Consider the following 15,302-nt stretch of genomic DNA (forward strand, 5'->3'; position numbering starts at 1 on the left):
GTGTAATTCAGAGAACTGGATTACATAGTCTTGAATCAATGTAAATGTGTGAGGGTGGACAATGAAAGTAGGATTTTTGTATTAGTCTGCACTAGTTTTAGCCAGGTATATTTCATAAACTGGCAACTGAGTGCACATCAAGTGCTGGACAGTGATTTGTAATGTCCCACCTCTGGATACCAAAGCACTGACTGGACATAAACAGTCAGGATGGTTTATCTTGATCTGTCTGTAGCATTTAGCCTGATGTAAGAGGCTTCTGACACATTATTTGGTCTGTATCAGCTCATGGCGGCACTGTTTATGTTCTTATTCAGACTCTTGACGTGCAGCAGAAATGGACCAGCATGCGTAGGCTGGTACTTAGCATTGTCAGAGTAATTTGAAGCATTCTGAGTACAATTTTAATTCAATCACACCTCTGCGGCCCTATTGAAAAATACTTTCACTGTGGCAGCTGTGTGATAATGACAGCAGCTCCTAGCATGCCAGATATGATTGTTTTTTCCACTGTAAAACCAGACTGTAATGAGCTTGTGTTTTATAGGGCCAGTCTGTGCCGGCGTGGTCGGTCTGAAAATGCCCAGGTACTGTTTGTTTGGAGATACTGTCAACACGGCATCTCGAATGGAGTCCAACGGAGAGGGTGAGTGTCACTGTCACTTGTTTTTGTTCGATCTTTCGACTCCTGTGCCTTCTGGATTTTATATCAGATGTCTCCACACAGAGGAACACGTTTTACACAAACGATGTACTGGTGGCAAGGCCCTCATTATTTGCTGTTTTTCAGTCTTTACAGGGACTTCCAGTTTATTCTTTATCTTTGAGATAGTTGTCCCTCTGCTGTTTTATTATATATATTTGTCATTCAGTTTTGCCATATTGTAATTCTACCAGTGTGTCCTGGTTGAAGGATCCCTTCTCTGTTGCTCGTCCTGTGACGACACAAGTGCAGAGTCACCACGACACATATAGCTTATACTGATTTTAATCTTAGACTTGGCAGGATAAGCAGCAACAAGTGCACAGTCTCTAGTAATGTACAGTGAATGAAACACCAAGCAGTCACAGGCAGGCAAAGATCCAGGAAGTGCAAAATATCAAATCTCTTTCAGTGTTTGGTGCGGCATACACCAAACAGTTTCAGGTAAACAAAGATCCAGGAAGTGTAAGGGAAGACTTGTGGTCAGGGACAAAAGGTTGAGATATTTACAGGGGAACAGGAGAACAGGCAAGTTCAGCAGCAGGAGATCAGTCCACTAGTAATTGTTAGAGAGTCTTGCATAGAAATAGTGACAGTCTGGCCAAGAGTGAGTGTGGCAGAGCATCTTAAATGCTTCTCTGATTGCTATGAGCCTCAGGTGTGTGATCAGGTGAGCGGGCAGGTAGTCGTGGCTGAGTGTGGAAAAGTGCTGATGGGACAGGTGAGCAGATGAGGAAACAATGGCAGCAGGTTCTTCCTCGTTCATATCGATGTTGGAAGGACAGGGGGTGTACATTTGTGGAAACTGTAAAGCTCTCTAAGACAAATATGTGATTTTGAGCTGTATAAATAAAAGCTTCTATTTTATTGCTTGCCCTAACATTAGGGTTCCTAATAATTTCTGTTGCATATGAGACATTTTTTTCATTCAGGAAGGGTGTACACGGTTTAAACCTAAAGCCAAGAATACAGTTTCATTTTTACAAAATACTCACTAATGTCCAGAAACAGCTGGGCACTGTCATTTTTAACAAATGCTACTTAAATAGTGCATTTGCCGGGGACTATTTTCAGCTGCAGATATAGATTTATTTAGTACTCTAAGGAGTATTTACAGCAGCAGCAGGATGGTGTATGTGCGATTGACAGTATAAACTGTAGTGTGTGTTCATGTGAGTGAAGGAACATGTCGGCCAGAGCAGCAGTGTGGCTCACTGACTGATGTGTTTTTAATCATTTCAGCTCTGTGGCACAGAGAAATAAGACATATCAGCCTTTGGGTCCACACACAATACCTGTTAATAGATCAGTTTATTGTTGGTTCATGGGATTTATTATCCCCTGACTTTGTTTGGTGTAATGGTAACACTGTTTTAATGAGGAGAGTTAAGAACTGTATGACTGACTGGATGTAGAGTCTAAAAGTTTGCTGATTATACTGTATTTTTTTTTAAATGGAGCTCAGGGAGAGTCATTGTTACCAAGGTAACAACTGATAGGGTCCTAATAAACAGTAAACAAGCACTTATTTGAACAGCTGATTAAATCTTGTCCGTGTCAGTCCACAGAACATACTACAAGCATGTTTCTCCCACCTTTGCTGAAGTGTAGATGATCAGCTGATGTGGTGGGATGGAAACAGTCTGCAGTGATCTGTGATTTCAGAGTTGAATATACGATGTGTTGACCTGCTCAGTCTAATTATTTCTACACTGACAATTCTGTTCTGAACTGGCAGTGACAGGAAGTGGTGTTATGAAACTGTGGTTGGATATTTTGCGAGCGAATCATCGGACGTATTGATTAACCACCGAGTCGCTTCCTGTATTGTGCCTCCACTGGTAAATAATTGATAGCACTTACAGCTAAGGGCCCTTAGCCAGCGATAAACTGTACAGCCTGACGCTTCGCAGGCAGGAATCACGTCTCACATCTCTGCACTGTGTGCACTAATTGGACAAAACAATACAGATTTTCATCACCGTTAGCATTTCAGCCACTGGCGTCTGATGTGACTGAATGCATCGTCTCGCCTCAGTGCTGTTTCCTCCTCTGCTGTCAGTCCTGAAGCAGTGATAAAAGCAGCGTAGTGGTCATTCAAATACTGTCATTTACAGTGAAAATGCTCATTCTGGTCTGTTGTGCTCTTGCTGTGTTTTGCAGCCTTAAAGATCCACGTATCCTCAGCCACCAAAGAAGTGCTGGATGAGTTTGGCTACTTTGATCTCCAGTTACGAGGAGACGTAGAAATGAAGGTAAGAGCCCTTCCTTTGCTTTCTCAAAACCGACCAAGCTGAAGCACCAGAAAAAGAGCAAGCCTCGCGCGAACAAAGGCTGTCCTGCTTGTGTTTGTGACAGCTGAATGAAATGCACTCACGCTGCAAAAAAGCCTCTCTCTGTACGACTCATTTGGCCTCAGACTCTGACCTGAAGAGAGAAAATTCTGCCAGCAGGGTGAAATACTGACTGGTGCAATTTGCCTTGTTTATTTATTTGAAATAGGTAAAATAAATGTACTGTAAGACTTATTATGAGATAAATACTATGAGATGATTTATATGAGAATAAGTTGTCAAAATTAACATTTTTATAGTATTATATTCCTTAGTTTCAAATTGGAAAATGCCATCCTGTTGTATAAATCCTTCTGTGTAATGGGGCTGCCAGATGCATCCCATATTTTTATGCCTTAAGTGTTCAAATAATTGAAGAATTTGATGCTGCTCCATGGATTGGGCTGCAACTAGAGGTTTTTTTTTCCATGGTCTTTGATTCATTGGATATAATTAATTGCTCAGCCTATAAAATCAGGGCTGTAGCCACCATTGAGACATTATGTCCTCAGTATTTCTTGTTTGTTTGTTTCTGGGAATGTAGGGATTTTATTAAAAACATGAAACAATTTATGTAAAGGATGATTGTGATATTCTTTAAAGTTGATATCTTTAAAGAACTTTAATGAAGTTAAATAAGCAAAGTAAGTCAGCATGGAGAATTCTTTAAAACAGCATTTTCAAATGACAGTGTGATGACAGTTAATCTGATTATGCAATGCTTCATTTGCGGAGAAAGGTGGAGGCGTAAGCTGAACTGCAGGAACAGTCAGGGTCACCCTTAAACAAAGGGCAGCCTAATAGAGGACATTACCCCCATCCCCTCTTCATCTCCATTGATGAACCTATTGATTTCTGTGCTTTTCCAGGGCAAAGGCAAAATGAGAACGTATTGGCTTCTTGGGGAGAAGACTGATGTGTATGTTATCTGAGAGGCCTGCTGATCATGTGGCAGCAGCGGAGGAGACGACAGCAGAAGCTCTGATGGCTGAGCCGCTACTTTATTTGTTCTAGAATAAGTCCTTATTGGTGATTTCCGTGCAGAGGAAAAGAGAACGACACCATACGACAAAAACAGAGGGAATTCCAGGTATATTTATTACCTGCATACTGTAACTGCAAAAAAAGAACAAAAAAAAATAGCAAAAATATTGTAAAAGTTGTTTTTTGTATGAAGAACCTTTCTGTCCTCGGAGTGAGTACTTTTCACTGATAAATTCTTATTTTTTGTGCTTTCTATATTAAGATTTGTATAATGTGTTTGGAAGTCAATGATGTATTAATATTTCCTTGAAACATCCATTGAAGTTTTGGAGGCACAGCGTTGCAATTGATGTCACTGCAGGGGTTCATCAGCCGCGTTACACAGTACAAGATAATATGTATATATGTATATCCAAGATACTGTAAGATATTTTGTTCAATAAACTGAGTGAAACACTCTTTTTCCAGTTACGGACCAGGCTGTGTTTTGTGAGTGTGGCTCGTTGTTGACGTTTGCATCCACAAAGGATGTAACATGAGACGGGCAGAAAATGAGTCTGTTCTATGCATCAACTGTAAAGGCGCCTTCACGCCGCTCATGTGTACTCTCTAAATATATCTGGGCCACATCCTCCCGACAATACTCACCCAAATGCTTTCATCCAAGTTCAACCCAGAAAGAATTTATAAATGACCTTGTGCTGTGCCCCCAAAATATTGGATGTCCCGCTAGAATTGCACATTTAAAAGGCAGGAAGTGCTCGCAGGGCTGATGCAGAGGCGTAGCAGCCAGTTCATCAGAGGGGCAGTCTGCCCGCTGTAACCTTTCAAAGATGTCTGCTGAAATTAAGCTGCACCTCGAAGATGTTTTCCTTCTATCTATATCGGCTCTGCGCTTTCCCCCTCACAAGCCTTAACAATTAGTTCAGGTGTGTGTGATGTATATTAGCCCTGTCGCATCACATTCATTTCATGACACTGCCAGGACTATTATTATTATTATTTCTAAAATGTGCCACAGAGAAACAGAGCATGAAGCATCTGGAGTCTAATTAAATGCAAGCAAGCAGTGGACAGATAAGGGAGGAAGTGGAGAGAGGCGAGTCGGCAGCTGTGTGTTTGTTGTAATGACATCACCGCTCATTAGATGCTCATTATCAGTTGTGGAATGGGGGCATGGGCACTGTGTGTGGCCACGTGTTGGTGTGTGTGTTTGTGCGTTTCATCTCTGCAGGAGAGCATCCTCCCCTCCTGCATGGCTCTAATTACCGCCCACTTTCTCGCAGGGACACAGCGGCTGTTAGAGCGGCAGCGAGCACAGCGAAGGTCTCTGCTGAACCCTGCGCTGACCCGCTAACTCCTAACAACTAAGCAGGCTGCCTGTCAGCCTGTCATGAGCTATTTTCTGCCTTTTCACACAGCAGAGACCTTCAAGTACAAAGCCTCCAAGCGCACTGCAGAAAAAGTGTACACAAGTCGAATAATCCTCCAGATCACTTTAAATAACCAGAGCATTTTGAATTGTTGGGTGAATTCAGGTGCCAGTGCTAATATTAATAGTTCCCATTAAGAACACTCGTGTGGTGCTTTGCAGGTGAAAACTGGATGGTTTGTCTGAGCATGTTTGAGTGCTTCTACCTTTATTAAATAGCAGACAGTCGAAGTGTAACATCTTCTTTTTGTTTTTTGTTGTTCACTTATTGCTGTATTTCTTGTATCCATCTGTGTGACTGCAGCCTGCAAATCCACTCAACTCTCCTCTATGCAGCTCTTGTTTCAGCAGCATTTCAAGGGCTGAATGTGTATTTAGGACCGACACAAAGTTTGCGTCTCACGATTACATTCAAGTCTTCGAGCGAAGCATCCGTTTTCTGAAAGATAAAACCCTGGCAAAACCAAGAAGGTCACTTACTGCTATGCTGAAGGTATTTCCACAATCCTTAACGACTCCTCTTACATCTGCTGCACAATAAAAACACATCTTCAACGAGTTTGCCAAGTTGGAGTCCAAACAAAGACAGTATAGTGAGAAGTGCAATATTTTGTTGCTCAATTTGTACGACACAAGAAAATGTAAATGCACCTATACTGTGTATGAAAATTAATGAAAAGAAATGATATAGACAAATGTAATGAATATTAAATTTAGGCTGGTGTACACATGAGAGCACAAACTCAGACTAGTTAAGAGCTGCTTCTGAAATATCGTCCCTTAAATCCTGCCAAAACAGTGGTTATTAGTCTCAAAAATATATTTTGAAAAATCCACTTCACATACAGTTTGGCATACCTTAACATCTTCTTTTTAGGCTGAATTTGTCCCAAAAAGACCAAAATGATCCAATGACAAAAACAACAGAGCCACAAGTGAAACTGAAGAAAATGAAAATCGCCGTGTCGCATTTCATTTGAAATGTTAAGCGCAAATTTGCTCCGAGGCCTCGGGTTTCAGAGGCAAATTGGTTTTCGTGTATCATCCCATGAGATAATGAAATGTTTGGAGAGAAAAGCTGCATAAATATAAGCTAAAATTACCTGTCGCCATAGCTACCGCCTACTAATCCCTGCTGAAAGCACAGAGAGGATCAGCAGTGCACTGGTACTGTCCCCTGATTGACACAGCACATACATGAATCTGTAGCATAGCACATGCAATTCACATCTGCGTGCTCCGGGCCTGTGAGCGCAGGTCTTTGTGAAGGTGCACAGGCACTCGCTGTGCTATTTTCTGAGCCTTGATTGTTTTCTTGTTATTTCCTTCAAGGACAATGGCAAGATACTTAGCCGGCGTAGGAGGAAAGTGGGGCTTTTTTGTTCCTCAGCACCATTCGATGGCAATAATTAGAGGTTTCAGAAGAAATGATAGAAAAAGATAAATGGAGCCTGTAAACAAACAAGGCTCCCCGGGCAGGCGGAGGCAGCGTGAGGAAACAGCACAAACAACGGTTTCAGCTACAAAAGGTGTGATGTTGTCTGTAAATTTGAAAGATAAATCAAAGTTCTTAGTCAGCACTAGCTTGTTTCAAACTACTCCATCTGGCTCTAATAAATCTTAAGGAATGTCATAGGTGATAAAGACCACAGCGATGTGGAAATCAGTATCCACCCCAACCTCCTCTGCTAAACAGCAGAGCCTTTGCTGCCGAATGTAGCTGTATGATTTGCGGTCAATGGCCCATTGTTGTGTTGTGATAGTGTCTTATTGAAACAGGCGTGATTTGGGCAGGCTGAGAGCAGCAGGGCCGTACTGATGTCACATTTCGGGGGAGGTTGCTCTGACTTCATTAGGAATTTCATCTGTGGCAGAGAGCTTTTGGACACGCCATGAGGAGGCTGCTGGTCCAAGAAAGACAGTGACCTGGTGGTGAGTTAAACACACACACCTCTCAGATAAGAAGGGTTACATTCACCAGGAAGTTTAGGTCATCTTCACATCTAATGGAGAGGTAGAAAGTTACTGAACTTAGATTTGTTTTATCATGACTCTAGTGGCAATGCAACGCTTGACAAGTGTGTCTGACTGAACTGTGCCAATCTGTCAATCAGTTGTTGGCAAACTTCTGTAGCGTTAGCCAATCACAAAACAATTACGACACAGTAGGAACAAAAATTAAAAAAAAAAAAGTTTCAAGGGGACAAAGGAGATATCAAACATACCCACCAGTCCTTTGTAAAGATTAGAGATCAGAGTTTAGAGTACACATTTTTAGCAAACCTTAACGTCCTCACAGGATGTAAAATGAGCCAAACTGTGGTACTTTGAAAGTAAGATTCAAAGTGTGTGAACATGTTATCTGTAATAACATGATTTAATTTATGTTTTTGTTCCTGTCTCTCATCACACATACTGTTTGACAGGAAACACTGTAACTCCAGTGAACACCATTACCCCAGCACATGTCCATCCACATGTCCATATCACCTCTTCTACTCACACTGATTGCGTCATATAATCTGCTGTTGGTGCAGTCAGCTGCACAACAGTTCCCCCTACAAGCTCGCATGTGTAAATATTTTGTAAAAACTAATACGTAAGATCTAGTTTGTGTGATGCAGTCTGTTTTATTCTAATGACGCATCCTCTCAACTTCCTCCACACTTCCAGCTAAATTCCGTTTGCTCTTAAAAACAGATGCTGATGCTGATACACTAATTGCGACAATGAAAACTACATTTCCAGTTATGCACAGCAGCATCCCATTCCAAATAAATCCCACTTTTGCCTACTGCCTTTGCTCTGCTTATCCAATCTGTTTCCACTTCATGAAAGCATTTACATGTGGTTAGAATGTTTACAGGCACATGTGCGTATATGTACTGGAAATGATGTGGTTAATGTTTCCAGAAGCGGTAGCAGCAAACTAGTAGCTTGGCTCAACGGACAGGAGGTAAGGCATTAACAGAAATCCAAACTTCATCAACATAAAATGCGGAGAAGAAAAAGGAGATGAATGTGTCAGAGAAAGACCAGAAAAGGAGCAAGATGAGAGAGAAGAATGAGGAGCGATGCGAGCCAACGTCTCCTCGTTCTTTTACTTGTTTACTGGCTGTGGTCTGCACTGTGTGCCACCGTCAGCGGTGCTGACAGATACAGTAAACAATTATTTTTAGGAAGCCAAACATGGAGGCAGATGTTTCTCAGCAAATCCGTCCATCAGAAACCTGTTAGCGTGTTTTATGAAGTTCAGAGATAGTTTGTTTGGCAGGTTTAAAGTCCAAATGTCAGTGCACTGCTGTCTGGGTTTTGTCAACATGATTTCAGCTGAGCCTCTGCTACAGATCTGTGTTTTTCAGGCAATAACACTAAAACGTTATCACCGTTCTAATTTTAATAAACATCTTCATATACACACATGGTGTAGATACTTCAAGCTTACTTTTAAACTGCGTTAGCTCTTTCATATTAACGGGTAATAAAGTGACGAAATGCGATTGTCGTGCTGCCTCAGTCATCAGGTGGGAGGTCGATCTCGTCCAGCCGCTCACTGATGGGTGTGCTGAACAGGGCTGACTTCCTGAAAGGTGCTTTCAGGGTGCGTATGGCAGTCACACCCTGTGACACAAAACGACACAAGAATAATATTAAACCACGATTAGCATTTTCCATATTACTGCTCATCCTGTGTGTTAAAAAGACATGAAGACTGAAGAACCTGAAGCATACACATCATAAAGGACGACATTTGGCACAGTGTAGAGAGGGAATAATGGGGGAAAGAGCTTTGAATACAGTCACAAACATCCTCCTCTTGACCTGCAGTAGGTGGATACATGCTGCTCCTCTAAGAGCTGCTGCCTCCTCCTCTGACAATATATGGTGCCATTAGTGGCTGCATGTTATTTCTAAAGAAGACACTAAGCACACAGACTACAGGCAGGAGGGTTCAGCATCAGGAAGAAAATTCATTAGATATTGATCATATATTCCTCTTATTCCAGAAATAAATCATTCATGGAATGGAACAGAAATTATTTCATGGGTTTGTAGCATTTAGCCAAACGAAGACATAACAGCAACGAAAATAACACCCTGTGTTCACAAAGTAATCTGACACACCTGTATCCGCTGACAATTTTCAGTCCAAAATGTGATGGCCTGGTCAGTTTTATAATCATGAACCTAGAAAAGAGACAAGAAGACTCATGAGCAGCAGTGTGAGTTTGATTTCTGCTCCTATTTCCGAAGCAGCACGACTCTACTAGTACATTTTAGGACCATTATGTGCATAAAAAGTAAGAGTTCTTTTCTTTATTGACTAATCTGCCTTTTAATGAAATGAATAATTGTTTGTATATGAAACTAAAATAATTTAGTCCAGTCAGCAAGTCCAAAAGCTCAAAAAGATTCTATCTGAGACAGAAAAACTCATCACAGAAGAAGCTGGAACCAGAGACTGTCATGGATTACCAAGATTAGTTCTCTACATCCCAGCTACCTTCCTCTGTGTCCTTTCTCTGCGTAACTCTTATTCTCCACAAATATTTCCTCACATTTTGCGAGAGTCCAGGGGTCATCACATAAGCAGAGAGTCAGCTGATGCTATGAAAACGGTCCGGAATCGTCAATTTTTATGAAGGTGATGCAACAGAAAATGTTATTTTCCAGTTTTACGTCCCACAGTAACACTCGGTTCTCCTCAGTTAATGTGTGGCATTCCTTCTTCAAGGACATGGTGTGTTGTATAAGCGTGCGCTGCTGTCAAGGACAATAATGTGCAACAATATACTTGTGATCTGCATTGTTTTTGTTTGTCTGCAGTCTTCCCAGAAGTCCTCCGATTTTAGAGGCATCTTTATGTTTGTTTGTATTGTCTCTTGGCCTTCTGCTTTTTTATGTTTACAGGAAGACATGAGAGGAAAAAGAACAGAAACTGGAGGAAATAACTGAGGAAACTGGCAGGTTTTGAAATCAGTCAGGCTGAGCTGCCACACATAAACAAACAAGTGCTACATGCTAAAACTGTGTCTGTGCAGCCGGTACAGCGGCTGTTTGAGGTGAATATATGCCAACTGGGGAAAAAACACAGGAACAGTCAAATTTATGCAAATAAAGCAGAAAATCGCTTTGCCTGCAGTCTAAACATACCTTTCCTGTGAGAGATTAGTGGGTCAGACAGCAATATTTGGGTTTAACTCGGGTTTTCTGGCATCACAAAGATGGCTTATTCATAACCTGAGTGGATCACCACTGAATTCTATGCAGCATGGCTAACCTGCTTCGGAGCAGCTTAAGTTCAGAGGATCATGGCAGAAGTCATTCGTACAGGATCTGGACAGAAGTACTGAGTATACAAAAAATGACAAGTACAACAAACATTTTTTGCAGGACCATGTGCCCACTCTGGTTTTCTAAGAATCAGTTTATGCTTTCAGACCGATGATTTACAGTTTAACACACTAACAGCCAATAAACACAGGATTCTAACAGGGTCCCTGACAGCGTAGACAGTTTTTTCAGGACATCAGTCATATCCTCTCGTGTCATATGAAGCACGACACTCATGGTTTTGATGGTATTTGATGGTGGCTTGTAATTAAAAACTGCCTCTTTCACATCAACAGTCTTGCAGCTCACTGCACTCTTCACGCTACAGTGGATGTCTACTTTAGCATGCTTTTAGTGCCATGGTGCCAATTAAAATTTGCTGGTAATTCGAAACAGACACAGCTATTTGTGCAATAGATGAAAACTCACACTTTTGCAAATGTAACAAAGAAATTAATCATCCAAATATCAAACTGATGCAACATATTGGGCAGAATTTTAATTCCAGTGCCAGTGCTGAAGTTGTGTTTAAGGCAGGATAAACAATATACTGTTTTAGATTCAACACAGGAGATTTAATCTCATCACTCTCCAATAACTTGCATACACACACAGAGTGTACTGTGTATACAGGCACTTACTTGTGTTGTTGCAGGGGTAAGAGGCACAAATCCATCAACACAGAAATCCTTCTGAGTTGTGGAGCAGAACTCGGCTTTGGGAGTTGTTGGTTTCTGTTCAGCGTGAATCCTCTCACTGTGAAAACAAGAAGATATCAGGCTCAGTATGTGGCAGCCATGGAGGAACATCACATATTTCACTTAAGAGACCAGTGTGTAGGATTCAGAGGCATCTAGGAGTGATGTTGCAGACTACAACCAGCTAAACACCCTTTGCCTCAACCTCCTCTACAGGAAACACGAAATAAGTGATGGGCTCTCTTTAGAGCCAGTGTTTGGTTTGTCCATTCTGGGCCACTGTAGAAAGGTAAACATAGCGGTGCGGCACGGTGGTGGTCAGGTCCAGTGAATACGATTGAATGTGTTCATCACTTTAAGGTTGCAGCTGGTAAAGGTGGAGCCAATTTGAATTACTTTATACATTGAGGGATCAATAAAGTCTTATCTTAACTTATAATAAAACATCATTATTTATCCATTGATTATATCTTGTATTGTTAATCTCTAAACTAAAAAGTAAATTCATCAAAGAAATGTAATGGAGACAATATTTGCCAATAAGTTGTCGTGGAGCAGAAGCAAAAAGTATCAGAAAAACGAAATTCTCGAGTTAAGCACAAGTACGTCAAAATTATACTTGAGTACAGTACTTGAGTAAATGTGCTTAGTTACTTTGCAGCACTGGCCTCACACCCTCTTTGTGGTCCAACACATTCAAGTGTTTTCTTCAAAATGAATGACTTCTAGAATCTACTCGAAGATCCTTCACACCCACACAGGTGATTTCACCTCTTTTGGCTCAGCAGACATGTTGGGACATGTATGGTCTGGACATGCTACATGAAAAATAACATAACTTTTGTTGTGAACCGGCACTGTATGAATAAAACTAAATTGAATTGAAATGAAGTCACCATAGTTCATTTACTAATAGGCTACATGACAATTCGCTCATTTGATTATTCTTCGATCCATGTGCGACACGGAAATCATCCACCATCATCACCCATCCTCTCATTCCTGGCTGGAGGATTGATGAGAGAGGAGGGTTGCAAAGACACATGAAACCATCTTGCAGGAAGTCTTTTATCTGACTGTCACTGCCTGTTATTGGAAATCTGTTGCAGCTAATCAGGCTGCTTGGAAACCACATCACCAGAACACAGCATATTAAACCATCGTGAGCAGGCAGATAACAGTGTCATGCAAAAAGTGACTGTGGTATATATAACCCATGTGTAAATCATGTCAGTGTAGGTTCCAAATGCAGGCCTAAACAAGGACATTATACACATCAAACACATAGAAACATAATTTTTGCCTATAATCACATTATGCGTCATGCCTGATTACACTAGAAACTGCAAACACTTCTTTAGCCACAACTGCAATTACTTACTTATTATTATATTATGTTCTCTGTCTCACCATCTAGTTACAGTAAGTGGTTCTGTGGATGCAATATGAAAATGAAAAGAAGCTATGCAATATTTGTGACTCACTTTACTTGCGATAAAAACATTTAAGGCTATTTATATGTGTGTGACTACATAGCTAATTGAGCCTGTAACCATCTTGGAGCATCTTATCTTATCTTTTCCTATTCTGCCAACACTGCCTGAATGCAGCATACGACACAAGTGAGGAAAGCGGGGAAACAGTTAACTGGCATGTATCTACAGATATGGACTATGTCGTCTAGCCCTGACAGGTGTAAGAGGACTGCCAGCACAGTGAGGCGGATAGCAGTCAAGCACAGTGTGTTCATGCCCACACAGTCCTGAGAAGAGGTCTAATCAGTACAAACAACTGTGTGGGTGAAACAATGGTATGTAGGGTCTTTAAGAGTTGTGATGTAAGACATTTCTTATCCTTGCACATATCATTTAATGTCACTCAGTGGATCAATGGCCATCATATACACTGGAATAAAGTTTCCGAGTTGTGTGACTAAAGACTGATGTGATGTTTAAGCCATAAAAAACAAAAGCCTTCAACCCTTCAAACCTCTGACCCAGCGGCCTCTGTCAATGTTAAAGGATTGTATTTAACATAACAACTGAAGAGCCCAGAAAAACGCTCTGAGCTCCTCGTTGGATGGGAACCTGGTATGAATCCAGCGGCGTTGGTGTGTACTTATAAAGTCCAGGAAGTTCAGTGTATGGCTCAAGACTGAGTGATGAGACACTGTCTACTGCCGAACAAGTCGTTTTCATCGAAGACATGATGCTTTGAGTTCTTTATGAGCAGTTAACTCGCGTGCGATGTTAATAACCACATCTGTGGGGAGAGACTCTATAAACCCCATTAGGATGACTGGCCTCCATGTAAAATAACATCATAAAATCTGATTTAAAGGATATTACAGCTGTGATTGAACAGTAAAACAAACCCAGACGTGTAAATATTACATCACTTTCCTCCAACATGTTTCTTCTCTGCTTTCTCTCCTCAAGACGTGGTCAGGCAGCGTTCTCCATTTCCATAAACAAACCATTTCCAGCAGTAATTTATTTTGCATCATAATACATGTTTCATAGTTGATTTACCTTATCATCTGAGTGATGTGTTTTTCCAGAAGCTCGCCTCTGATGCCTGAGCCATGGAAACAGAAAAGCAGAGAGCACACAGCAATTGGACTGCATTGGGAAAAGATTCACTGAACTGGGACATAAGAAGCAGAAACAAAAAGACGTAAACGTACCCCGCAGCCTCACCCCTGGACTCTTTGGAGGGAGGTAATTGGCTTTATGTGTGGTGATACTCTCCATTTTAGACTCCTGGTCCATCCTGAGAATCCCTCTGTGTCCATGTCTCAGGATTTTGGCCCTGGTCTCCTCTGTGTCAAGAGCTGCAGCAGTCCCCTGGATCAGTGGATATACAGGGTTTAGATCCAAAAAATGCATGTTACATGTTACAATCTAAAGAAGTACAATACAACTTTTGTAAAGCTGATAATGTTTGATTTTTGACTTTCAATGATTTTATACAAAACTTCTTGTTTGTGTTAGATGCTACTGATACTTTATTGTTTGATTTGATTTTAGTTTAGTTTTTGTCTTTCACTAGACAAAACCCATATTCCTCTGAACCTGTGTTTTGTTTAGGATTTGAACTGACATGATTTATCGATTAATCAGTTAGTGAGTCAAAACAAAATTTCTCTACAACTATTTTGATCAGGGAAAATAAACATTTGCTGTTAGAGTTCATAGATTTCCTGCTTTTCTTTTTCTTATAGGAGAGCAGACTGTCTGTGATATGGACTGTGCAGATCAAAAAAAAAAAAACGTTAACATCAAGGTAACGATACTTTCTGTTGCTTTTTATTGTTAAGAAAAAGATACTGCGTTGTCATAAGTTGCTCCTAATTTTGAAGTTATGCATTAAATTTGGACAGTTTGTAGTTTATTAAGCAGTTTGAAGTGCGCTTACCTCTTCCATCCGGTTGTGTAAGATGCATTTTCCGGTTTTATTTTCCACAGTGGCCCGTTGTTCGGTCATTACCGCGCCTAGATAACTACTGAACTTCACCAGAATGTGCAAATAGTCAACAACATGTAACGTCCTTAAAAATCTCTCAAAAAAAGCCACAACCAATATCAACTAGCAACGGATTCAGTTGACGGAAGTGTCGCCATGGCAACGAAAGAAGTGACGCGAGTTTCCTATCCCGTTTCTTTAAAAACCCTCAATTTCTTGCAAAAGAATTTTGTAATATTCATTCTGTATTGCATTATGACATGGTTTTCCATCTACTTATTTTTATGCGTATTTTCAATTTGGTGATGGAAACGCCGAAAATTTCACAATAGGTTTTTAAACTTGGCGTCTGC

At 40.9% G+C, this 15,302-nt stretch overlaps 2 protein-coding genes across 2 annotated transcripts in view; one reads left to right on the forward strand and one right to left on the reverse strand.

Annotated features, from left to right (window-relative positions):
- Positions 1-4,494, forward strand: part of npr2 (natriuretic peptide receptor 2) — a 52,895-nt gene extending 48,401 nt beyond the window's left edge. Inside the window, exons 20-22 of the mRNA XM_070988966.1 lie at positions 548-646; positions 2,867-2,958; positions 3,906-4,494. Coding sequence (XP_070845067.1) covers positions 548-646; positions 2,867-2,958; positions 3,906-3,968 — 254 coding nt within the window. The 3' untranslated portion in view covers positions 3,969-4,494. The remainder of the gene's footprint in view (positions 1-547; positions 647-2,866; positions 2,959-3,905) is intronic.
- A 4,101-nt stretch (positions 4,495-8,595) lies between these two features.
- On the reverse strand, positions 8,596-14,988 carry spag8 (sperm associated antigen 8). Its single transcript, XM_070989659.1, has 6 exons — positions 14,902-14,988; positions 14,171-14,330; positions 14,016-14,061; positions 11,428-11,542; positions 9,578-9,640; positions 8,596-9,073 (listed from the first exon to the last, which is right to left on the reverse strand). The coding sequence occupies exons 1-6, from the start codon at positions 14,968-14,970 to the stop codon at positions 8,966-8,968; spliced, it is 561 nt and encodes a 186-aa protein (XP_070845760.1). The 5' UTR covers positions 14,971-14,988; the 3' UTR covers positions 8,596-8,965.
- Between the last annotated feature and the right edge of the window lie 314 nt (positions 14,989-15,302).

The sequence above is a fragment of the Chaetodon trifascialis genome, chromosome 20 (assembly GCF_039877785.1).
Source record: "Chaetodon trifascialis isolate fChaTrf1 chromosome 20, fChaTrf1.hap1, whole genome shotgun sequence".
Taxonomy (NCBI): Eukaryota; Metazoa; Chordata; class Actinopteri; order Chaetodontiformes; family Chaetodontidae; genus Chaetodon; species Chaetodon trifascialis.

What these genes read in the sequence shown, in the direction of transcription:
- spag8 (XM_070989659.1), bottom strand. Translation starts at nt 14,970, where the DNA reads ATGACCGAACAACGGGCCACTGTGGAAAATAAAACCGGAAAATGCATC. An exon ending in TACACAACCGGATGGAAGAG is followed by an intron (nt 14,331 to 14,901) that starts GTAAGCGCACTT and finishes CCACTGATCCAG; the next exon opens with GGGACTGCTGCAGCTCTTGA. An exon ending in TCCAGGGGTGAGGCTGCGGG is followed by an intron (nt 14,062 to 14,170) that starts GTACGTTTACGT and finishes TCCATGGCTCAG; the next exon opens with GCATCAGAGGCGAGCTTCTG.